The sequence below is a fragment of the Pelmatolapia mariae genome, linkage group LG8 (assembly GCF_036321145.2).
Source record: "Pelmatolapia mariae isolate MD_Pm_ZW linkage group LG8, Pm_UMD_F_2, whole genome shotgun sequence".
Classification (NCBI taxonomy): Eukaryota; Metazoa; Chordata; class Actinopteri; order Cichliformes; family Cichlidae; genus Pelmatolapia; species Pelmatolapia mariae.
Genome location: NC_086234.1, coordinates 7,280,518 through 7,307,077, shown reverse-complemented (window position 1 = coordinate 7,307,077; position 26,560 = coordinate 7,280,518). Strand labels below are relative to the sequence as shown.

The 26,560-nt window shown below is 39.9% G+C and overlaps 1 protein-coding gene across 3 annotated transcripts in view; it reads left to right on the top strand.

Moving 5' to 3' along the window:
• LOC134633688 (leucine zipper putative tumor suppressor 2 homolog) overlaps window positions 1-26,558 on the top strand; it is a 44,966-nt gene extending 18,408 nt beyond the window's left edge. Inside the window, exons 2-7 of one of the 3 annotated variants that reach the window (XM_063482646.1) lie at window positions 1,685-1,796; window positions 19,429-19,968; window positions 20,329-20,925; window positions 21,028-21,150; window positions 21,257-21,403; window positions 22,432-26,558. In XM_063482646.1, the coding sequence (XP_063338716.1) occupies window positions 19,456-19,968; window positions 20,329-20,925; window positions 21,028-21,150; window positions 21,257-21,403; window positions 22,432-23,139 (2,088 nt within the window). In that variant the 5' untranslated portion in view covers window positions 1,685-1,796; window positions 19,429-19,455 and the 3' untranslated portion in view covers window positions 23,140-26,558. Of the gene's footprint in view, window positions 1-1,684; window positions 1,797-2,194; window positions 2,278-16,950; window positions 17,018-19,428; window positions 19,969-20,328; window positions 20,926-21,027; window positions 21,151-21,256; window positions 21,404-22,431 lie in introns of those variants that run through there. The other 2 variants (XM_063482648.1, XM_063482647.1) reach the window with 2 other exon arrangements.
• The last annotated feature ends 2 nt before the right edge of the window (window positions 26,559-26,560 follow it).

The following is a 26,560-nucleotide window of genomic DNA, read 5'->3' as shown; positions in this document are numbered from 1 at the left end:
ACTAATAAAGCAATAATTTAGAGGTAAGGAGACAAGACAGCACGTATTTTGCACTAAATATTGAGCCCTGCTACTACAGTACAGTGAAATAATCCTAATTACTTGCGGCACAGTCAAGTTTTCGAGAAATATTGCTTCAAGTAAAATGAACTACAGAAAAAGACAAATTCTAAGTTACAGTGATATAAGCCAGAAGCTTTTGCCACTAGCTGCAGAAGAAAATTATAGCCTACCCGTACACGGCAAAATATTGTACATTTACAAGATGTTGTGCATCCCTTGTTTTGTCATTTTAGAAATATCTTATGTTTCAAGTGTTGATACACATTGATGTACTTTTCTTTGTTTAATAGTCCTAAGGCCTGCATTGTCTCTGTTATGTAATACTGTGGGAATGTGTAGTTTCTCTCAGAATTTTTCTTGCATATGTAATGTTGCATTAAAAAATGTTTTTAAGTTGTTGTTTTTTTCTTTTAAAATTGGTGGTTAGTAAACCTTTGCATTTATCAGATAGACATAAAAGAAGAATGCAGGCATTTCTCTATAATAATACATCATAGACTTACTTTTGTTACTTTTACTGTGTGGAGACCGATTGCTATTATGTGCATCGTCACACCCACTAAAAAGGCCCATTTCGCAGTGAGAAAAACCTTTATAACTGTAATTATAGTTAATTAAATGTAAAATAAATTGTGTGGTACTTGGGTTCTGTAGATATTTATAAAATTAAGAAGAGATGCATCACAACTTGAAAATTTGACCTGGAAAGAGCAAAAAATTGAAATGTAATGTTTTTTCCTTTTTATTTTAAAAAGGGAAAATGCACATTAATTAACATGAAGACTTTATCCCACCAGTTGAATGGACAGTATTTATCCATACAGGCTAATTTTCATCGGCAGTACCTTGTAGTTTGATAGATAAAGCCTCTGGTGTATGACATTAGATTGTTGGTGCAGTTCTTTCTTTTGTTACTGTCAGTATTTCATTCCCAGCACAATATTTACTGAAAACATGATTGTGCCACAATTAGAGTGATCTCACTGTAGCAGCAGGCTTGAATATTTTATTGTGAAATGAGGGCTGTCTTGTCTACTCACCTCTGGCACTTCTCACGGTCTTTTCTTGTGCTCTTCCATTACAAACTAAATTATTGCTGTACTAGCAATACGTCAGTTTAATGAGCTGCAGATGGACTCTGTACTTCTTTCCAGATGGTGGCAGTGGGTTTTTGTCTTTTTAGGTGTTGAGGTAGAAGTCAATTCAGAATTTTTAGGCTATAATTTCTAAACCTTGCTCAACCTTAGAAAGTGATTTCCTGTGAAAACCCACAAACCCCACACGATTCCCTAACATGGAAAAGAATCAACACGAGCATTTTAAAACTTGTCCCAGGGTGTAGTTGTTGGGGTTTTTTTGTTTTTGCTTTAAACGAGGTGCAAGTTTTTGTGTTCAGCCTTCGCTCTTGTTGACAAGGAAAAATCCCCTCACTCTCAGGCTTCTTCCACGTGAAGTCTTTTTGCCATTGTGACTCAGATTTTCCTCTTTCTTGCCGACTTCTATAAACACACTTGTCACTTTTCACGTTTTCCAGCCTCCCCACAGCAGTAGTAGTCTCACTGCTTCTCTTCTGCTGATTCAACATTGTGCTTTTTTGTGTGTGTGTGTTTTATCCCCTCAGTCTGGGAGAACAGAGAGGCGACGAGAAGAATGACGAGTTCCTGAGATGCTCAACGGACTCGTACATGATTTTCTAAGGCCTCCAGAAGCTGAAGACGGGGTGTCAGTGACAGGTAAGAGGAGTTTCTTGCATGCAGTATTGCTAAAACCTCTGCATATTTTCTCTAATGGTCATTTCCTATTTGACACTTTGACGTTGTGACTTGGCTTCAGCGTGGCCCACATGTTGCAGCGTGCATAGTGCTGGTGTGGACGTTAACACATTCTTGCTGCATGGGAGCTTGCAACAGATCTTAATCATGGATAGGGTATTGCTGTAATTCCAGAGCGGGAGGCATAACCCTAATCTCTTTGCCACATTATACAGTAAATCAGAGTGTGGTTAAGTCGGGTCCCTGCCAGCTCAAAACAGCCCATTTGTGTGGATTTATGACTGGACTTGCTCAGTAGGACTACTTATTTTAATCTACAAACGTCCCTTTCTCTCACTTCTCTCTTCATACTGATGAAGCACCCTACTGCTGAAATTTTCTCAGCGGTTTTATTTGGGAGGTGTGCATGAATTGCTTTGTGCCATGGTGGATTATTTTGGAGGTAAGTGGTCCAAAGGGCTGGCTGGTCGAGGCCAGTTTTAGCTGCAGCGTCCAATGGGAGTGTGTCCCCATGCCGAGGCAGCACGGACACTGATGGATGGCCTAGCTTTCTGTCGGTTTCTGTTCCCAGACGGGAGCCGTTGTTATGAAAATATAGAAGGAAGCAGGATGACGGACCGCAGAGAGATGGCAACACAGCTTATTGTGGATGACCACCTGATGGGCATCTGCTATAGATGTAGATAAAGTAGAATTGTGGGCTCTCGGGAGCCGTTTTCAGTGTTCACTAGAAATTATGTTACTCCTGGCACTCCTAAACATTTTAAGTATCACTGTAGGATAATAAACTTTATATGACTGAGGAAGAAAAACTGGAGACCACAGACAGATGTACCCAATATTTCTGCAAAGCCACACTGGAATTATTTGTTTTACTGGAATTTCCCTCTAATATTCCTCATGGTTTTAACTCGGCTGTCCTGCAGATAAAGAAGTTACAGAATTTTACTTTACTGCTGCTTCAGCCTGTAAATCAGTTCCCTCAAATAGGGGCTGAGTCATGTTGGCCATCCCATGCCAGTAAAGTGGTAGTGTTAATGGTGGCATTCACAGCGGTGATTTGCAGCCTGCGTCTTTAGTCCAGCAGTTGTGGCCTCCAGGCGGCTGATTAATGGTGTTTGTTCTCAAATGGTAGCCTCCAACAGAGAGCAGTTTCTGTTGCTTTGGCTGCAGGCTGATGAGACCTCACTTGTGGCCCATTTAGTATTCTCAAGACCTCCCATTGAGACTTGATCAAGAATGACCTTGAACTCCATCCCCAGCATCACGTCTTGTTGCCTGAAGGACAAACCTTGTGCCTACTACTGTGACCCAGTTCTATGAGCAGGGAAAGAGAGAGTTGAAAAAGAAGAGGGACAAATCTGTGTTTGTATGTGTGTAAGGTGGTGGTGGCAGGGCATAGCCTACTTCCGTACCCTACTTTAGCCCTCTCTTTATGTGGGAGCAACTGAGCTACACTGACTACACCATCTCCTGTTTCTTTTTCCTTTTTTTCATGTTTATTGACCAGATGGTGGCTTACAGGTCAAGTCAAACGCTGAATGCTGCCAAAGCCATGTTGGAATAAACTTCAGCATGTCATATCCTCGATTAAACTGCGATTACTGTCTGATAATCCTAAATTGAAGTTCAGCTAGTAATGCTGGTATAAGAGTAAGCCAGCATGCATAAAACTTTAATAAATTTAAATTATTACTCAACCTACACCCACACAACACTAAAAGCAGACATGCGAGATTAACAGGGCAGCATTTAGCAACTTAAGAAACAAATATTTGTCTCAAATGTTGGTGAAAACTGTATAAACCATACCTCTATTTATACCCACTATAACTATATTTGGTGATATTTTATTATTTTATTTTTTTTTAGTATTTTCTTAATTTCTGCAGTGAAGGGAATGAGGGAAGTGTATAATTGATTGAATATATCAATAGAGCGCTTGCAGACGTTTTGTATTTAAGGTCTAGAACCATATATGAAAGAGAGAAGATGGAGAGGGTGTACATTGTCAACATCATCTCTGCTTTTAAAAATGGGCTTCAGACTTTTGTAGTTGGGGCTAGATGATGTGACCCCCAAGTTCTTTTTGGTTTTGCTGGAATAGGCTCAGCCTGCTGAGGAATTTCCTATGATACACTTGGCATTCATCACCACCTGTCTACTTCCCTCTTTTAAATCCTGATGCATTTATATGCTTGTCTGTAACTTTTATCTGTTCTCTCTTATAGTTAATGTTTTGTCTCATTTGTTATTTGTGGTCTCTTTGTGGTCTCTTCTCTTTCCTCTCACCCCAGAGTTGGTTGCACTAGATACCCGCACCTACCTGAACCTGGTTTCTTCCTCTTTAAAGGGAGTTCTCTCTTCCCACTATTGCCAAGTGCTTGCTCATATGGAATTTTATGATTGCTGGGGTTCTCTCAATAGAAAACACCTTGAGGTGACTATTGTTGTGAATTGGTGCTATATAAATAAGACTGAATCGATTAATTTGAAAGTTCAGTTCCTGCTGCCAAGCTCGCTCTAAACACTTTCTCTAGTGGATAGTTTTGTGACCTGGTTGCCATTGTGGCCATGTGTAGTTTCTTTTATTTCATTTAGGCAGCATGATGGCTTAATTAGTTAGCAATATTGTCTAAAAAGCAAGAGAGTCCTGGTTTGAATCTAGACAGTTTGCATTTTCTCCCGGTGCTTGTGTGGGTTTTCTCCAGGAGCTTTGGTTTCTCCCACCACTGGAAAAACATGCAAAGTTAATGCTGTCTGTCTGGACAAGGGCTGACAGTGTATATTCTAAATGAGATTATATAATCAAATATTTTTAAAAAAGGAGGGGTTTTGAGTTCTGGTAGCACTAATCCAGACAAGAGATTCTTAATCTCCTGGTTTCTGGGTTCATTAAAGGTGAATAATAATCCAGTGAAATACCATCTTGCTGTCAGATGTACTCCATGTCCACTTTGTTCCTCCTCCTGCTCTGAAAATATGCTGTAATCTGAAGGGCCGTGTTAACCAGAACCAACAGGAGGAGAAGTGATTCATGTGCCACGATGCTGAACTTTCAGAGGCCATTGAGCAGAAAAACGACTACAATCGCTAGCTGCAGTCCAAGACTAAAGAATTTTTTTGTCACAAAGCGTGTGGGTGTGTGCTGTGAATGGAGGCACCAATGCTTTCACAATAAATACTTGTGTGCACACGACACGACAGCCCCCTTGCCCACTGAATAAATAGAACCTCAATCTTTTGAAAACACTTGTAAAGCACTTTTAAAAATGAAACCTGAACCAGACAAAAGTGCTCAAGAGTCGTTGTACTTTCTTTTCTTTTTTTTTTTTTATCATCAAATCATGTACACTAGATTCCTGCACCAGTTAAACCAGTTGAAATGTAAACAATGTTTATTTATGGAGCTCTTCATCACTTCTGTAAAAATTTGAACAGTCCCTTTCACAGATGCTTGGAGCAAAATATGCAGCTGTTTGCAAACAGATGTTATCACTTTATGTACAACCCCCAAGACATTGAAATGCTAAAATATAATGCAGGTATAAAATATATCCATATATTATATGAAACCCTTATTGTTGTTCTGCTTGCTTAGCACCATCTATTCCTACCTGTAGCCGCTTACTGCTCACTCCCCCCAAATCATTGTGTGTGTGTGTGTGGAGTACCTTAACAATTATATAAAGAGGTGATTGTGCAGGATACTGCTTTAGTTGTAGTACTACAGCTCATTATATACTTTGCTCTCGTTTGCATTTTTCACTGGCATTTGTTTTCATGAGACTTTTTAGAGCAGAAATAATCATTACCATGTTGTTTTTAAATGTGCCTGCATGTCATACATCCAGAATTGCTTCTTAAAATATCAAAATCCTCAGTTGGGTTTTTTTCCTTTAAGGTAAACCAGTTCTAATCTTTCAGTGGCAGCTTCTTCTAATTAATCATTCGTATCATAATTACCAGGTTTAATCCTTCCTGGGAGTTAATTAAACAGGCTCCTTTATCTGTAGTTCCATAAAACTACAATTTCACTCTAAATCTTAGTGTTTACCACGTCTCCTTTAAAGACTCAATTTGGACAGCTAATAATGCCATCCATTCATTTATCCACTTCAGTGTTGCAGGGGGTCCTGCACCTTTACAGAGTGAGATGCATGCAGCACCACTTTATTTTTTATTTTTTACTTTGTTTAAAATGTGTGGAGAGATCAGAATGATCTTTAACTGACAGCTTCTCCCCCCCCCCCCCTTCCCTTGCATCCTCTTCTTTTAACTGCCTGACAATGGCAGTAGAGGATCTTGCAGAGCATAGTTTCTTTAGTCAAAGGAAATGGCAGAGGAGTGGAGCATGGAGAGAGGAGGTGTGCATATGTCAGAGAGGGGCTGGGTAGTGCTGAGAGGAGGAGGAGGTGGGATGCATGAAAGAGAGTGAAAAGCAGGGAAAGGGGAGGGGACTGTGCTCTCATTCACATTGGTGGCATTTGCCTTGAGAATGAGCGGTTTCTTTTTTGGGGAAGGGGGGTTTTAGAGAAGTTTTTTTCCCCCTCAGGAGGGTTGGTCAGAAACAGAGAAACAGGAACGGAGTGAGACACGAAGGAGCAGGAGGCTGGATGATCAGAAGGAGCTGGTCAGACATCAGAGCAGCTATGCAGGGAACAAACTGGGGTAAGAGACTCGCAGGAAAAAACCCTTGGAGAAACAGGAAGTTACCTTTAATTACCTGGCCATTGAAAGTGATGGACGGTGTTTGACATTCACAGTGGGCTGACTACACTTGTGTAGTCCCACTGTGACTGAAAGTTACAGAGGATTATTGTACATTAAGGTAAAAAGAGAAGAATTTTTACATTTGTGTAAAGAAATGTAAACAATTAGTTGATGAATCTCTTAGTTTATCAGCATGCACTTACTGTTTTCCTAATCAGTATGCCATGTAAACGGTAAGATTTCATAGACCATATAGTTAACAGTAGCTGTAGCCCAAAAAAAAAAGTGGAAAAACTGCTGTGACCTTTCACTGATTACTCTTCTGTAGCTGCTCAGTAGTGCAAGGGTGGCAAGTAGAGGTTACTGTATAGTAAAGTCTAAGCGTAAGGGCCTCTGTTTACACATTTGCCTAACAAGTGGAAGATCCCCTGTTTGATCCCAGGAGGACACAAATGCCTTTTGGGGCTATGTCAGAAAGGACAAAAAAGGGTAAAACCCCCCCCAAAAAACGCCAAATCGAACATGCAGAACTACTTGGTGTGGGAGACCCTTTGGGATTAAGTGAGCATCTGAAAGTAGCTTTTAGAGCATCATGGTCATTGGAAAGTGCATTTCTATGTTTTAAATCCAGAATCCCTCTTACTTCATAGCAAAATAGCTTTGCAAATGGACCATAAATCCTGAAAAATGCCTGTTTAGTCAAATATTTTAAATATACTGGTCACCACTTCTGTATAGTGGAACTACTTATAATGCAGGATGCATGCACTTTAAAAAGGTAATATCTATGTCAAAAAGGTTCTAGAAGGGTGGCGTTAAGTCCTGACTTACAGGAAAACCACACGGTACAAAATACCACTGTAATGGCTGACTTGTTGGTCTTTAGTGTTGTATTTTTCCTGCCTCAAATGTAATGACTTGTTGTTTTTCTCTTCGTCAAGTGTAAATCATATGTTTAGCATTTGAACAGCACTCTATTTGTGATTTTTCTGTCTTTTTGTTATCAAGTCTGACATTTTATAGACAGTCTTTCAGCATCTAAACGATGATTAGTCACTGCAGAAAAGAAAAAAAGGGCTAAATTATGGTTTTATATTTTTTGAAGGCCAGCCCTTAATGTTTTAATGGATTTGAGTGTTGTTTAATGATAAATGGTTTGGGGTTTGCTTACTGAATGATTCAGAAGGTGTTTTGTGGTCTAATATTTATCACAGTTATATGTGGTACATATTCATAGCACCTTTCAGCTGTTAATTACAGTTTCTAAAGGTTTTTTATTCCCTTTTTTTATTCAGTTTTTCTTCTTGGGGAATCTAATATCGGTTTTGTTTATTTGAGTTGTCTGAAAAAGTTGCAGCTTTGCTTGGGAACATTACCTTTTGGCATGATAACCGGGGTGTTTGTCGGGGCACTGAGGTGTCTGCCTGTGGAAAGGTAGGTTGTCTACAAACCAAAATAGCTTTGTCACAGTTTTCTCTCTGTGTTCCAGTTTCCAGTATGAGGGGAAAGAATAAGGAGATTGGGGGTGTGACAGAAAGAGAGAGTTGGATTCAGAAGTTTGATGGAGAGTGGAGGAGGGGATCTCCAGACTCATTTGTTTGTTCCCTCATGTGGACGCTCCCTGGTGAAAACTGAAGCTCTCTCTTCTTTACTTCTTTCTGCCCATGTTCTTCTTTGAGTCAGAGCTGTTGCTCCTAACACCTCTGAGTCTCGGATGAGGGCTGGGATAATACAACTTTTTGTCAGTTCCAACACTTCACCTGGTGTTCAAATATTTTTAGACTCACCTCTGTGGTTGTGGATGTGTGTTTATGGTGTGGCGCTAACAAAGGAGGACTTAGAGTAGGCTCTTTCAGTTTGTCTCAAAGCAGGTTTGTGTGACGTTGCAGTTTTAAAGGGCATGGCTAATAAACTGCATATACTGTATCTTTATAAACGGCCTCTATAAAAAGGCTTTTATACTGTTTGCGTCTCTAATTGCCAATCTCAGATGCAGTCAGACGAAAGGTTGCCACACATGCCAGAGAATGTTGCTGAAATTTATCTACAGTTTACTGCTGTACGTGTAATAAAATATGCTGCTGTGATTGGAGCAGCCTGCCTGAGTGGAGTTTTTCAGAGCAGACTGCAGACTTTCCTTCACATTTTATATGCAGCATATAGTCTGATCCTGTAGACTGAATCCTCAGCATTTCTTTGTGAATGTATCGATCTCTCTTTATTGATTTTTGTCATCTCTGCTCCATATTTCACCACAGAAATGAAGATGTGTGAAAGTCTGAGAACTTTTTCTTTTCAAGGGCAGGTTCAAAGTTGTTAAAATAATGGGGTTTTAATAATGTCCTGTCTCTTAATAAATCTCCTCTTTGCTTGAATATAAGGGACAAAGCATTTAGAAGTTATTTAATGTAGTAGCAAACCTCTAGTCTGTCTTTTGTGGCAAAAAGCTGACATTGGAGGGTCATAAGCATAGACTGTATGTAAAAGATAGACACAGCCATACCATAACTCATTTGCTTCTAGACTTTAAGGCCTCACTGTCGGTGTGTTTTGACTAATGCTATGTTTTTGGATGGGTTTTTAGAGCCAGAAGTGAGCATATTTGGATGAGATTGTGGAGTTTCAAGCCAACAGCTAACACTGCCATGCTTGGTTAGCAAACTGTGTTCATAAACTGTAGGGATGCTAATTGGTGCTAAGTAACAAACTGATTAAACAGAAAACTAGAATTTCACTCACTAGAAGTAAAGCCCAAATGTCTTGGATGGTTTGTAACACATAGCAAGGCATCAGTCAGATAATTTAACTAAAAATTATGCAAAACGCGCCAACAGCACGGACACTGCTGAGATTCAGTTCAGTAGAATTGACCGAGGTGAAATCAAGCAAATGGCTACACCTGTAAATCAAAGTTGCCCCTTACCCATTTGTACAGTTGTTCTGAAGTGGGAAACTAGCCATAGATGTCATTACCGGGCTATAAACATATTTTCAAAGTTGGAGATTTTAACATGGTCATTGAAAGAACTGCAGTTTTTGGCATTTACAGATTGGCTTCACTTCTCAGCTCCAAGGTTGCTGCTCAGTGTCAGCTACTCCATGATTTATAGTACCTGGTTAAACTATTACTACGCATTTCAACAATGCAAACTTTGTGCTAATCTGTATACTGTGGTGTACTGATTAGCACAAGCACATGGGTGTGTTGGATATAATTACAGCATATTAATATTTTGTTTAAGAGAGTTGTTATCCTTGTGCTAATCAGTATACAGTAGCCAAGTATATCTCTATAAAACAAAATGTTAATACACTCGAAATACATTTATGTAAATAAATTCCACAAGTGTAGTCATGAAGATTTTCTCATATTTGTAGCTCTAATGGTCTGTATATACCTTATATACTAAGTTATAAATTAAACTTAATGCAGATTACATGGGCCGTCCAGACTATAAAAGCTGATTGGCCAGCTTTTATAGGCGCCTGCAACCTGTACTTACAAACTCTTACTCTGTTTGCATGTTCACACTGAGGCTCCACTCAAGGAGTGGGTTGTAAAGCACCAAAGCAGGCTTACTGACTGCACTCTTTGAAAGCAGAGCACCTGTTTTATGTCCAGTATGGAGTGAACTCTACACACTTCTAAGTTCTATGTTGTCTCCGTAGTAGACAATATTGAACTGCTTTTGTGGCAGCCTTTTTTAAAGTCTTCATATTTCTGGTATTATTTTCTTTTTTTCTCGTTAGAAATTATAATAACAAAAAATCTACAAAACGAAAGGAGCAAAGATGTTTAGCATTTTGCAAATGCTGGTTTTAAATGCCTGAATGAAACTGAAGTAGATTGGGAGCATTTTCCAAAGGGATGGATATGATCCAGTCTTTCCCTGGACCATAGACTTTACTTGGGAGGACAGCCCAGGTATTTTAACGGCCATCCAAGTATATTTGGGAAATCATTTTAGTGTACATATTTTTATTTTTTCATCCTTCTGATGCCATTGTTGAGTTTTACTGATGGAGAGTCCCCTCACATTTATTTTGAAAGTGTAGTCTCTACAAATCAGCTAGCACTGGTCCTTCCCTACCGGTAACAAAAACTTGCTGATTGGAAGTTCCTGTTTCCCCCGGAGAAAGGTCACGGCACCTAAAGCTCCCTATTGTATTTACACCTTTCCCCTTTATGAAGAAACCCTTCAGCAGCTGCATGTGTGACTCCACAGAGTTAAACTTGCCACAGATTGGAAACTACCCTCTTGTGTTTGCACCTTTAACACCTTTATTCTAAAAACGTGGTGCATTTTTTAGAATAACGTGAATTCCCATTCACTGAACCAAATTCTCAGCCCTAAGCCAGTTTATTGAATCAGTCACTCCTGACAGACTTTGCAGAGCCAATTTAACCTTCTTGCAAAACTCTAAACACATTTTCACTCACTAAAGAACAATTTTGCACAGTAATTCACTTGTAAAGCTTTATGCCAACCACTGGCAGCAGAAGGTAAACACAGCTACAGCACAGGTGTCATTTATTAAACACAACAGCTCAAAATTGTTCACACTTGTTACTAATGGTGTAATTTAACCAAAAATATCCCGGTGTACAGCCAGCGAGCGTGAGTTTGAAGGTTGAAGCCAGCTGTGGATGGAAGCAATCTCAGAGGGAGAGGAGGAAGACGAGGAAGGTCGAGATCAGTAATTTCAGTTGAAATTTGAGCCACTATGATTTACTCAGAAGTGTTCACTATTGCTTTTTATTTAGCCAGTATAATATTTTCTTGACATTTGCAGTCATTTGACAAGGTGTGATGAGAAAGTGACCTCTTTCAAATGAGATATACACTCACCAGACACTTTAGTAGGTACACCTTGCTGGTAGTAGTTTGGATCCCCTTTTGCTTCAGAACGGCCTTAATTCTTAATGGCACAGAGTCAGCAAGGTGCTGGAAACATTCCTCAGAGATTCTTGGCCATATTGACATGATAACATTGCACAGTTGCTGCAGACTTGTAAGCTACATAACCCAGTTGCAACTCTTCTGTTCTACCATATCCCAAAGGTGCTCTATTGGAATGAAATCTGTTGACTGTGGAGGTCATCTGAGTTCAGTGAACTTATTGCCATGTTCAAGAAACCACTTTAAGATGATTTGAGCTTGATGACGAGGCGTGTCATCCTGTCATCAGAACGATGCTCAGTTGGTACAAATATCCCCCGCAACATTACTGTTTGAAAATCTGGTTTTATGTTGTTAGTTTAGATGTTAGATGTTGGTGTTAGAAATGTGTTTTAGCAAAAACTATAAAGTTAAGTGCCTTTAAGTAACTCTCCTGCTGAGGGTCCTTACTTCCTCTGAAAATGAATGAATAAAAACCAAAGGAATATTTTAAGGTGGGTCCCAGATTATGTCATTATCATGTCTTGGTGAGGGGTATCTTTTACAGTTAAGAGTATATGGTCAATGTTCCTAAAATAAATTGATCAGATCATTCCTACCTAGAGAGCTTCATTAAGTGTTGTGGTGAAAAGTGTGTACTTTATAACGCTTTGACGTTTTATTTTGTAATATTTTGATCCACATAACTTTATACTGAATTATTAAATTTTAAAAAGTGCTGCAATTGCAGATTCTCTCTATGCTGCTTCTCCGGTGCTCCATCTATACAACTAACCCTATAAAACTGTCAGCACTGAAAGCTAGAGGATAAAATCCTGATGCCTCTGTGTGACAGCAGATTTCCTAAGACTGCTACTGTTCCCTGCCGCAATGAAAAATGTCTGACGTGGAAGAAATATTACTCTACATCTCGTCTTGCAACCTGTGGCTTTTGAGTGATGAGACATCAGAAAATGGGTGGCTGCAGACACGACACGACCCCACACTGACCACTGCTCATGTTTGGTCTCCTCCTCAGCTGGAGTGCCACACATTCCTGCTGCTGGAGGAGTGACTGGCTGACCGAGGGGCATTAAAGCCTTCAAAGCCTTTCCCAGACAAAAACAGTCTGCTCACATTCAATCAGCTGACACAGTGGACACTGGGGGTGGTTTTAATATTACTTGCATTCCATGCAGTGTTTTTGTGTGTGCATGTGTGTGCGCGCATGGGCCTAAGTGGATGCCTTTACTGGGTTCTGGGCCTCGACAACATTGTATTAGTGATTTCTAAACAAGAGTTGCATGCATTTAATTTGCATTAAATTTGCTAATGTATTATATAAGCTTGCTATTTCAATGAACTGTTTTTACATGTCAGAAAATAGCTCTGACTTCATGTAATTTATAATTTTACTAAATTAATTTGGTAAATGTATAAATTTACTGAATTAAAATTATCATTTTGATAAATTTTATTAGAAAACTTTTAAGTCGAGTCTGATGTTGCTTTATGCATAAAATATATAAAAAGGATAAGAACAGTGTTTTAATACTGGCGTCAGTACTCTATATCATCTGATATCACATGAGAAATCATGTAGTAATATAAAGGTATTTGACACATTTAATCTACAAGGAAAATGGCAAATTCCGCCCATCCAGAGAATATTTGTAAACCATAATATATTAAGTATATTATATCCATGTGCCCCTCTTTATAGTTGTCACAAACCCTTCCACTACCATTAGCTGTTATTGTCCATTTATCTTCAATTAGGGAATTGGGAGCATGTGGAAGATTGTAAAAGCTATAGGAGGACTGAGGCTTTAAGATGCTAAGAAGGGGTCCTGGTCTTCCTGTCAGCCCTATGACCCCCGCCTCCCCTTTTCTTCCCTCTTTCCCCTTCTAATGTTTGAGGCCCCCAGTCACTGTGACAACAAAAGGGAAACTAGGACTGCATGAACATGACGGGGGCTTTAAAAACACTTTGAGACCCCATGTGCTTCGCCTAGAAGAGTGCCTGCATAGTTTTAGTTATCTTGAGGGATTAGAGCTCATTCTGGGGAGACTGAGGGCAACAAATGGACTCAGTGATCAGGAATAAAGACCTGTGGAAAGCAAACGTGAGGAGGAGACTGAACTAGAATATCCTGCCTAGTTGTTGCTTAAATATTCAAACTTTTTATTGCAAAAGAAGTCTTAAAGAGGTTTAGGTTTAGTATATCAACAGTTTGCAGTTGGGAGATCTCAAGTATGAGCACATCATCATCAATCTGTGGCAGTTTAACATTCTTGGGTACTTTTACATAAAGTAAAGCTTTCCCTTGGGTATAGGTTGGACAAACAATAGATGTTGCGAAAAACTGGCATTATTCCTAATGACCATCAGGGGGCGAGTCCTTCAGCTGCAAAAAGTTGTTAGACTGTGTAGAAATCTGAGGAAGAATATCAAGTTTCACGATTAATCTGTGATTTTGGTAGTTTAATGTCTCATTTAATACAACATGATGTTCACTTTTAAAAATTATGATGCCATCTACAGAAACATAAACAAATAAAGTAGGGTATGGTTTAGAGTGCTGCTACCTTGTGATCATAGCATGATAAAGGTAAATGTTGAAGCTGCACTAGAGAGAAGTGTTTCTCTGCCCTGAAGGATTAATGTATTAAATGCACATTCTTCATGACTATCTTATACAAAACACTGGCAGCCTTTTTAAGTTAAAGATTTTTTTTATATAACTTATTATGAAAATACTAGGTATAAGATGAACAAAGATTGCTATGAATTGTGAGTCATGTAAAGCTACGAGTCGATTTGGAGCTTGAAATAATCATATGAACCCTTTAAAGTTTTCACAGCAAAAAAGATTTTAAATTTATTTGTGATGCAGCCGGGTGAGCTCACTAACTGGTGCTTTTTAAATCAGGAGGAATTTTCTCATTGAAATAAGCTGTAGAGTTGGCTGGAGATAATCTTCTGGGGTTTCTTTAATCTCAGTATTAAGAAAGGCAATTTTAGGTTTGAGGCTTTCTTTTTCTAATAGCAGTTACTCAGTCATTCTCATTCCATGCTATTCACATAGGATTATTTGTAATAAATATTGTCATGGATGAATTAGTTTTATCAGTGTTTAGAGAAATCACATGAGATTAATCCTCCTGGCTCTGCCTCCGGGGACCGTTAAGTCTGATCCGCAACACCACATGTTGCTCCGGCTGCTATTCATTTACTTTTCCTTCATGCTGACACTGATTGAATTTTTTTTTGTTTAATGGAGTTTCAATTTGAAAGTCCATTAACTGACTAACCAAAGATGATCAATGGACAGATCCCAGTTGCCCATAAGCTAATGGATTTTTGACTTTCTAATAGCAGCAGAGTGATGTAATGTAATCAATACTTTTCTTGTTAAAGCTGTACCACCTCTAAAAGTTTGCTATGTGAGAGTACCAAGACACACTAAACATATTAACAGACATTGGACTAAAATGCTCTCTCATTTCTTTGCATTTTCACTATCTACTGAACATACTAACATACAATAGCACCAGGCTTGTCCTAGTCACTTCATAATGAGCCTAAGAAGGAATCAGCCAGGTTTCCACGGTGCTGATTAACATGTGGTAATCACAGCAAAAGCCTTAAGAAACCTGTGAACCTGGTAGGTTGGAAAAATGACTTGGCACAGCTGTTTGGCTAGAAACTCTGCAAGCCTACTGTAAATCTATGATCGTCTTCACAATAAGTGTCAACGTTAAAGGTCAAAAGGTTGGTCGAGAGGGTTATAGTTAGTTTATGCAGCCATCCAATTATCCAAAAGAGGTCGGGGACAGCATCCTATCCCAGCTGCTATGGGCTAGTGCTTCACCCATGACAGGTCACCAGTCTTATCACGGGGCTATCACAGAGAGACAGACAACTGTTCACGCTCACATTCACACCCTCAGCCAATTTACAATCACCAGATAACTTAACATGCATGTCTGTGGACTGTGGGAGAACCCACAAAGGCAGAGAGAGAACATACTAACTCCACACGGAAAGGCCCCGGGTGGGTGGTAGATTTAAACCCTTCTTGCTGTGAAGTGACGGTGCTAACCACTACTGTACTACTGTGCATTCTGTTTTAAGTTTTTTTATTTTATTATAATTTTCTTTAGCTTTTTTAATGTTTATTCCTATTTTTCTCCCAGACCAAGTACAAAAACACTGACCCTCTGATGGGGGTAACCCTAACCCTATATTGTTAACCTGGAAGAACAATTTAATAAAAACAAAAATGGTTATGATCTTGGAGAGTTCATCTTATAAGAAAAAAAAAATACAAATGCCTTGTAATAGATTTAGAACCAGCTGATTTCCATGATCACCGCCTGGGCGGGTAATAATAATTAATCAGCTATAAAATACCAAAATATTTGCGATACAAGTAGATCAATTTGATCAAATTATAAAAAAGAAAAGCAAAACCCCTCTTTTTTTAAAATTTTTATATATATATATATAATTTTTTTTTATTATTATTTTTTTTTTAAACATGGCAGGTGTCATGATGTGTGGTATAGAGAGGAGCCAAATGCAGGACTCCTCCTTTATTTGACTTCTCTGGAAACCATCAGGAAGAGCAGAAGTTAAACTAGGAAAACATGACACGCACAAGGGAGCACATCAAGGAACAAAAACAGCACAGAACTAGTCAGACAAACACTAGGGAGGAAACAGGATATATGCTACAGCCTCACAGGTAGGTTTTTTTTTTTTGTTTTTGTTTTTTTGTTTTTTTTAAACTGGGATTTTCTGCTTTTGTTTTGAAATATATATATTTCTCACGAAAATGCAAAAAACTGATGTGGAAACACTGGCTATTAATAAGCTCGCAAACAATAACACAGAACCATGTTTGTGATGTCAGAAACGGAGATAAAAGTATCTTCCTTTTCCTTGTCCACATAGCTACATGCAATTCAACTTCTGAACATCTTTTCCCTATTTAGTGTTAGCTTTAAAAAAAAAAAGACATGTGGTCGAAAGGCCTGAGGCCTAACTAGGGATTAGAAAAAAGGTGGGAAAAGAGACATGGGTGCATGTAAACAACACAGGTGGAGACAGACAGGGAGGGAGGAAACACACACATGCTAAACAACACAGAAACAAGGGACACTGAAGGTTAGAATAATAAAATCAAAACAAGAGTTACAGCAATATCACAGAAAACCCCCATACTGGTAAATCATTACAAAACCCCTGGACCGCAACAGCTGATTACCAAAAACGTGTGAGTGACGTAGTGAAAACTGAATTCCTGTCATACTTTAAATGACTTCTCTGAAACTTAAGGCGACGACACACCCACAGGTTGGATATCCTGACGGTCTGACTCACCGTGATGATGTTTTTAGTCTACAAGAGGCTCCGTTGTTGGTTTTTGTACACCATGATCTCATCATCAGGCGTCCTGTTGTCCATTGTTCTTCACGCTCGACTGCTGGGCAGCGCCGGGAATAAACTGTTGATATCATAGTCTGTTGTGCCTGCTGTTATAATGTCAACATTTACCACCAGACGTGTGAAGGAGTGAAAAAGTAAGTCTGTCACGCTTTTTTTTAAAAAAAATTTCTGTGTATTATTGCCTTTACTTAGTAGCTTTAAACACCCACTGCAGAAGTACCACGCCAAGTTCAACCTGTCTCCTCTTCTCAGTGTTTCGCCTTTTGTGGTATTATCCACAGTTATGAACTTTTTAGTTGTTCCTAAGGCTGATAAGATGTGTGGAGACAGTAGCCTTTGTTGCTGTCAGGGAAAATGCCAGCATGTTACAAGGGATTTTACATCTCAAATGAAGAGAGACCCCTTCCTTGTGCTGCCCCATGCCTCAAGCCCTGTTTGTGCTGCTTGGATGGATATAATGAATGGCCTTGTCCCTGGCTGTCTGTGTGTGGCCCACCATGGTCTTGTGGGATATTTGTATCCTTCAGTCTACTGTATATCATCTCTGTGTTGTCTCTGTCATAGGCGCTGTGAGAAAAATTCCTTGAAAGAAACCCTGTGGGGAGATTTGAATGCTGCAATCACTTCTTGTTAGTTCCTCAAAGAAAAACATGCCAGTTCAGCTCATTTCTTTAGTTGCTGGATAAGATCAGTAAATATTATAGCAACAGGTTTTGACACAGCTATTTGAAAACACTATTAACAAAGCCTTTGATAGAAAAATGCTGTGATATCATGTTTTGCTAGTTTGCACTCAGACAGCGACTGATTTTTGTCTTTAAGTACTTAAGATTTGACTTGTTTTTATAAGGCTTAATATAAGACCTTGCCCTTACTATGACAGTTATTAATGAAGAATCAGTCAGTGCTTCACACCAAATAAGATAAAATGACTTTAGAGGGGAACATGCAGTTGCTGTGTCTTCATCTACTTGAGCCAGAGCCTACCAGGTTTTTGAGAAACATATTAAAGGACATGCTGAAACTTTTAACCATAACATGTGAACACTTGTGTCATTTCTCCATTTCACAGCCTTGAGCTATAGTTGAGAGTGTGAAAAAAATCACTATATTAAAATTTGTTTTGATACAGAAGGAATTATGGTAAGAAAGTGATTCTGGTATTAAAATGTGCGCTCCAGCTTGCTTTAACCAGCCACCTATATTACATAGTGGAAACTCCCCCCCCCCCCAGAAAAGTACTCTTTGAAGTTTTCTTCAGTGAATGACAAAATATACATGTCTCTATTCATCTACGTCATAGACATGAAACTGGTGCAGATCTGCTGTTGGTTACATAAAAATCTCACTGAACAAAAGTCTGATTTTAGCTTCAGATTGTGACACTTGGAGTGGGTGTAAAATTGATTTGGTTGCAGATTTTAAAAGGTTAAATGTGATTATCAGCTGTGAAAATTTCAAGTGGATAATTCCTGTTTTTTATTAAGTAATGAGGGCAAAAATAATGTGAATTAAGAAGTGCAAAATTTAGATCCACTCCTATGTACTTTGAGTGATTGTAACTCATTAAATATTCATAGTATAAAGGTTAAATTATGCATGGCAAAAAATTAAAGCATGAAGCATCTGATGGAAATGTTTTAAAATTTAGCAGATTTTTCTATAAGGAATTACCTATGAAGGGCTTTCAGAGGACTTGAAACTTACTCTTAAGCCAAAACAATGTTTTCATGGTGCAGCAAATGGATAACTGGAGCTCCACAGTATGACAGTTGTTAATTTTGATTCATTTACATATTTTATTAACGTATTTGGCATTGGTTTGTTTTTGCCCTAGCACTCATCCTTGTTTTAGTGTGGGGGGAAAAATGTATTTTCTCCAGTTTTGTACTTCAGTCTTGTTCCGTTTGGAGGAACTTTGGAGCGAGATGTCAACAGATAAAGTGGCCTAGCATTGCCAGTCATGTGGACTCTGTATAGTTCTGTTATGAAGAGTGAGCTGAATTTGAAGGTTGATGTGCTGGTAAATCCACTGTCATCTTGAAAGACAGATTGTGGATACAATGGACTGAAATGTCCTTCCTCTGACGGGTGACTGAGGAGTTTGGTCATTTGGGAGGGGTACAGAGTAGATGATACTGTGCATTGAAAGGAGCCAGTTTGAGTGGTTTGGCCTCCTGGACACCTCATAGTGAGCTTTTCTTGGGCGGGTCTCACTGGGAGGTGACGGAGTGGATAGATTACACCTCTTGGCTACTTGGAAGAGATGGAGGAGTTGGCGAGGGAGAGAGAGGTCTGGACTTGCACTCATTTCTAGCTCCTATTAGAATGATTTTATCCATTCCTGAGAACAGATTAAGGATTCTTCTCTATTTGAAATCATACAGGGATTTCTTGAACATAAAGTATGCTGATCTAGTTATTTTGAAGTTTGGGACATATTTATCATGAGTGTCCCTCTTTGAAACAGTCCCCATGACAGGGGAAAAAAGGAACAATATCAGTCTGTCACTATTTAACACTATCACAATTTGTTCTTTTTCAGCACGAGTGACCTCTCTGAGCTGCCACCATGGCCCTGGTTCAGCCTCTACCTGTATCTGCTGAGCCCCACACCCCAGGCCTGAGTGGAGGAGCTCGCAGACGACACCCTTCTGCCCCTTCACCCCCCATCAACGCGCCACTGGCCACTCTGGATCCTATGGGTTCTGTCGGTAGCCTCATCACCACCCACCCTGGTCCCTACCAGGACCATCGCCCAATTGTTGATCTGGGAGCCAGAGTCCGACGGCCCACACCAGGAGTTTCCTGCGTGGACTCCGAGTCGCCCCAACAGGATCTGTTACTGCAAAGCATTCCCCCAGTCAAGAAACAGAACTCCACGACGTCCAGCAGAGGGCTGGAGAAGGAGACTGGGAATGGGAACTACACATATCTGAATGAGGACTACATAGGTGACTGGAATGACAATCATGTGACACCTGGCAGCCCAGGAAGTGAAGTAGACGAGATTAAAGAAGGATTAAATGGAAATATTGGAGGACCTCCTCCTAAACTGATACCAGTGTCAGGAAAACTTGAGAAGGTGAGTGTGTGAGGCTCCACAGTGCATACCTTATATGTGGTCCATATCATTCAGTTTTGTCCGCCCTATAAAGACTCCATTTCCCAGAAGCAGGGCCTGTGTCACATAAAACATCTTTTAACTACTTATTCACAACTTTGTTTAGGCTTAATTTTGCTTTGCAAAGCTTTAGAATATATCAAATTATCTTCAACTGCAGGTAGTTTGCACAGTTATCTTGGAAACCTAGACAATGATCAAAGTTCTAGTTATTCAGAGCATGTAAGCAGCTGCTCATTTGTGATTGCTCTCTAGTACTTGTGTTGAAGCTTTCTTGTAAATCATTTTCTCCTCTACATTCACTCTTTTTACTTTTACTAGAATATGGAGAAAACAGTGCTGCGGCCCACTGCCTTCAAACCCGTCATTCCCAAGAGCCGCTCCTCGATGCAGTATCTCTCGCCTCGCCATTGTGCCAATGCACCAGAAAGCCAAAACAACCTGAACCTGCTCAGCCCCACCCACAGAGATGTGTCGCCCTCCTGCTCTGAGAAGCGTAGCTCCTATAGTGGTGGGCGTAACGCCGCTGGTGGTAACAGCCAGTCTTGCTCATTATCAGACTCTGGACGCAACTCCCTCTCTAGCCTGCCGCCTTACAGTGCTGCCAGCTACAACCTGCCGTCGGGGGAGGCTTCCGCTGGCCACCTAGAGCCCATGAAGAGCGCTCCGCCAGTGACTGTACATGGACACTCCAACTCAGACAGCGGGCGATCCTCCTCCAGTAAGAGCACAGGCTCTGGGTCGATAAGTGGGCGGGGGCAGCCTCTGTCTGACAGCGGGTCCGGTGGGCGTTCTCCTGGCCCTGTGGAAGGCTATGAGGGGGTGGTAAGGGATCTAGAGGACAAACTGAGGGAGAGAGAGCTGGAGCTGCAGCAACTCAGAGACAATCTGGATGAGAATGAAGCTGCAATATGTCAGGTGAGACCGCCAAACAAAATATCCAAACAGGACATTTGCTTTACCTAAACTTACACAGATCTGAACTTTGACCTCTCTGCCACTGGTTGTTCTGCTTTACAGGTTTATGAGGAGAAGCAGAAGCGCTTTGAGCTGGAGCTGGAGGAGCTGAGGCAGGGCTGTGCCACCAGGATGCAGGTCGCCTCTCAGAAAGCCCAGCGTGCACAGCAGGTGCTTCAGCTGCAGGTTAGAACCTCAGACAAGAATATTCAATGTTGGCTTTTGAAAACAAAGCATTGTTTTAAGTGTATCCCTCTCTCTCTCTCTTTTTTTTTTTTTTTGATGGCTGCAGGTTTTCCAGCTCCAGCAGGAGAAGAAGAAACTGCAGGAGGACTTTGCTCAGCTTCTGAAGGAGAGGGAGCAGCTCGAGGAGCGCTGCACCTCATATGAGCATGAGAAGATCCAGCTGGGCCCTCGACTCGAGGAGACCAAGTGGGAGGTGAGCGGATGTTCTTTAAACTCGTATATAATATAGTAATAAGTACATGAAATAATTTGAGTTGTAAAGTGTATTATTGAGCCCTTTTAGTGATTTTTGCCACGTCTCATCCTTCATTAAACTCCTCATCACTGCTATAAGAACTGTGCAAATCAAATCACTAATTTAATGCCTTGCTGTAATCGTGAATGAAATGAAATGGTCATCCAATGAGTTTTAGTGTTAATAACAAAAAAATCTGAAAAATAGTTTAAAAAAGGCTTCTTTTAAAGAAAAATATCCAACATTTTATAAGAAAAAGTTCAGTTTGAAACATAAAAGTAACTATTTCATAGTTTATATTAATTATTCTGACTGATTTTGTGTAAAATACAAATCCTTTCTAAAGTTCAAAGCAGTCCTTCTTAAAGATTCTGCAACATTTTAGTGTATTATTATTCTAAAAAGCGCTATATGCTTTATATTTGTACTTAATTTTGGATCTAAAATAATTACCTGCACACAAACGTTAGCCTCTCAGATTGAATACTCTTTGGTTGTATTTTATGACTTTTTTTCAAGAGAGTTTCTGAAATGAACCATTTTCACACTTTTCTGACATTTAATTACTGATCAAATCGATTGTCTGCATAAATAAATGGCAGTTTGATTGATAATGGGAATCAGTTGCATTTATTTTGATTGTTTAAGAGCTTGGGTATTGTATTAAAAATTTACATCTGGAAAACCAACTAGTGACGAGCTGCAAACCTTTAAAGTCAAACGGAACAACTTTTTACCTCTATGGATGAGGTCTACCTCATCAAATCTGTAAATAAGAGAGTAAATAAAAACCACCAAACAACAGGTCAGTGACACAAATGTTATTTAGCCTTCTCTAAAATCTTTCAGCTATAAAGCACAACAACTCCTTTATCCATTTTATTATTAGTAGTAGTAGTACCACCATCTAACCTTTAAAACAAACAAAGCTCTTTGTCGACACTTCATTGACTGAATTTCCCTCCTAAATGCTTCTCTCCATTCAGGTCTGTCAGAAGTCGGGGGAAATCTCGTTGCTGAAGCAGCAGTTGAAGGAAGTGCAGAGTGAGTTAGCTCAGCGTGTGGGGGAGATCGTCTCACTGCGGGGTCAACTCAGGGAGACTCGTGGCGAGCTGACCAACACCCAGGTGCTGCTCCAAGAGGCCCACGGCACCATCCGAACTCGAACCCTGGAGCTGGAGGTGTGTGAAAATGAGCTTCAGCGTCGCAAGAGCGAAGCAGAGCTACTCAGAGAAAAGGTAGGACGCCTGGAGGGGGAAATGGCCCATCTCCGAGATGCTTTGGTCAATCAAGGCCCGGGAAACAGACAGTGTCAGGTGTTTCAGGAAGCCGAGGAGCAGCTGCTCGCCTACGAGAGCGACGAAGCGAAGGCTCAGCGGCAGAGCAACACAGAGGCGCTGCAGAGCATGAAGGTGCAGATGGACAGGATGAGATCCGAGTTAGCTTTTGAGCGTCAGAAAGCTGAGCAGCAACTGGGAAGCTTTGAGGAGGAGCGCAAGATATGGCAGGAGGAAAAGGACAAAGTAATTCGCTACCAGAAGCAGCTGCAGCAGAACTATGTGCAGATGTATCGCAGGAACCGAGAGCTGGAGCAGCTCCTGCAGGAGCTCAGTTTGGAACTGGAAAGCAGAGATGATGATGAGGGCAGCGGCAATGAGATCAACTTTGATGAAATTGCCGCAACAGAAATTTGACCCTCGTATCTGTCCTTTGATTGTGTTTTCATGTTCTTTTTTTTTTTTTTTTTTAATTTTGCACTATGTCAGCTAATTGTTTTTCCTCCCTCATGTTCAGACAAGCATAAAAGTACCTAAAATGTAAAAAGAAAAAAAAAGTGGTGTGTCAAACCTGCACCGCTTGATTTCTGCTTCATTGGTCTGGTCTACAAGTCTCACTTTAAAGCCACTGACCTTTAATTAGTTGTTAGCCCTCCAACTCAGTCCTTTGCCCTTCTATTAATGTCTGTTAGTATTAACACCGACCAGATATAAGCATACGAGACCTGGTCCTCTCACACTTTTCAAAGTTCGTGGGAGATTTTGTTTGTGGGTGACTCACTTCTCTCATTCTCTCAACCTTTCGCTATCCTCCCCCTGTGTTGGTTATGACTCCACCTTCCCTGCTGGCTTTAGCACTCCCACTCTGTGTTAGTAGTCAGCTCTCATTAGTGCAGTTCATTTGGATGGAGCCCACGCTGTTGTCAGCGATCGTGGGATACCACACAATCAGGATGTCATGATAAGAGTGAGTGAATCAGAGCCTGGTGCTAATCGCTGACAGGTCTATCTTGTTGTTTTCCTCAGAACTAGTCAGGCTTTTATGCTAACTGCTTCATGACCAACAAGTAAACTGTTGATCGTTCTCTACTTATTTTCACTGTAGCAACAAAAAAACAAAACCCTAGTTTTTTTGTTGTCCAAATATGTTTCTGGACCTGTAATGATCTTGGAAAACAAACTTAAGGCTTCTTAAAAATGCACTCTGATAGTTTGGAAATACAAAGTGAACTATTAGTCTTTATTTATTTTATTTTATTTTTTCATATTTATACTATTACAAGGTGGATGCTCATATTAAAAATGGCCAATTAAAAAAAATCTAAAAGAATTAGGTCAGCATTTGTGCAAGTAATCCCTGTGAGCCAAAAGCTCTGGCTTTTTAAAGTGCATGTCCTTAATATAGTCATATCTGGCACACATCAGCCCCAGCCACCTACTGTTCACACCTTCTGTTAGCAGTGGGCAGCCAATCATAAGATCGCTTAGAGCTGCCTTAAGGCCCAGTATGAGATATTTGACAAGTATAACCCCAGGATTTACACTCGGTACAGCTGGAGCTGATTGCATCCACTTAAGACAATGCTTGTAGTTTCACCATGCTGCGGCATGTTTCAGAAGTACCCGAGCTCTCCCCTCCGCAACACTTAAAATGTTGCTGTCATCAAAGCTGCATCAAAAGCACAGAGCAGATGATGAGGAGCGCAGGAAGTCAGCCATAGGCCCATGTAGACTAAACACAAACCGTTCTGGTGTGATTTGAAGGTTCGCAAGGAATGGCAAAAAACTGTCAGAAGGGCAGAGACATTCAACCAGTGTACTCCCCAGAGCTCGTAATGTGCACAATAGGTTCCCATTATCCCTAAATTAATGGAGAGGGTTGAAGCCGTGTCATGAACATCTGTCTAGTCTTAATTCACAGTATTTAACAATGCCTGGAACAAATATTACTTTAACACCACGACACGTATCAGCTTTAAGCTCGCACAGACACAAACATCTGTGCCACGGTTATCTCAAGATTGGATTAAATAACTCTCCCGGAGAGTAGCAGCAGAACATGAGGATAAAATCTTCCAAAACCTTAACAGGACAGTAACTTCATGATATCATTGCTTTAAAGATGATATTTACCAAAAACCATTAATGTCCCAAATCACTTCCTGTTTACTGTTCGATTTATAGTTTTTCTGCATCATACAGTGGCTTTAATTTCCAGATACGGAACAAAAACGATCTCCATGTCATGTTCACTTCTTTCTGTTACCAGTGCTGTAGTACAGTCAGTCACATCTCATTCAAACCTACGCTAAAAAGTGTGCTCACTCTTAGTAAAATGCTGAGTGTGTGTTTTATGGGTGAGAAATAGCCCAGGACTCTGAAACTGAAGCAGCAAAATGGAGATTAGCCATGATTTATTTACTTATGTACACCTGTGCATAATCGTCTTGCTGTTTTTGCAAAAGCTAGACTGTCTTCATTTTGTTAGTGTTTGGTGGAAACACCGTTAACTTCTCCCTTAAGTGTAGGATCAAACTATTTTGGCTTTAAAGAAATATGAAATCAGGACAATAGGGATGATAATTTTGTCTGGTAATAAATCAAGCGCACCCCTGTCCTTTACAGCAGTGCAACTTCACTTCTATTCTAAAACCGAAAACAAATTCACCATTCAGTTCAGCTTGAACTAAATGGAGAGAGACAAACAAGAGTCTTTGGTCAACAAGCTCTGACTCTAGAACATGTTTGAAGTGAAAGGATCATCAGTGTTTGCCTGCAAACTTCACAGGATCTCTGAGGGTTTCTCATCTGGTCCTCTTTCAGTGATGGTTAACCGGATGTTTGCTGGTTATCTGCTACTGCTCTCCCTCTGGTCCAAAGAGGAGCAGCAGTTTTTGTAAGTTTAACTTTCAGTCAAAATGCACCAACTAGCCTAAAGGTCAAGGAAATCCCATGTGAAAAGCCCTTTTTTCTGAGGTTTAGCAAATTCACGGTTTTAAATCATCAATAATCATGTTAAATAATCAGGATTGCAAGATTTTTGTCCAAAATTATCATGATTGTGGCTTTTGCCTAAATCGAGCAGCCTTATTTTGTGGTTGTGCACCTGCTGATGAGCATGCAGAAGTAAAAAAGGGAGAAGTTGACAGTGTTGAGAATTAGATGTAGTGTTTTGGATCTCCTCAAACATCCAGATATTAAAGGGAAATCATAATGCCTAATGTCTTATATCACACAATATATTGTGACTGTTTTTCCCCTTTATCATTGTTTTGTTTTTTAATCATAATTGGAGAAACTACTTCTCTCAAAGAGGAGGTCGTTTTTCTGTGTGTGGATAAAGTGTTATGAACGTTTCTGTATTACTCATCGCTGAAATGGCGAGCTCTTGTACCAAGTGACGTTTTCGTTTAAAGTCAAACTAATTTTCCACCGACTGCTTGAATCTGTTTATTTACGTCCCTGTACCACAGGAGGAGACACGTCCTGTTCCTCTCTCACTGCTGAGTGAATCATTATTATCCTCCATTATTATGTAAATAAACCTCACTTGTCCCACATAACATGATAAAGTTTTCTTCCAGAGATGTGTTCATCTCACAATAAAAGCATAGCCACTGTGAATAGACCAAAGCAATGTCCCACGTTCTATATTTTGCTCCTACAGATATGATGCCTGTATATTACCGTTTGTGTAGATGTTTGTTTTGGTTCCTCTGTATAATTTTATAATCCACAATATTTGTATGAAAACATTAAATGTATATTTTCATGCTGTACATTTCTTGAACAAACCCACTCTGGTTTTAATAATAAAAAAAGAGACAAAAGTTTAACA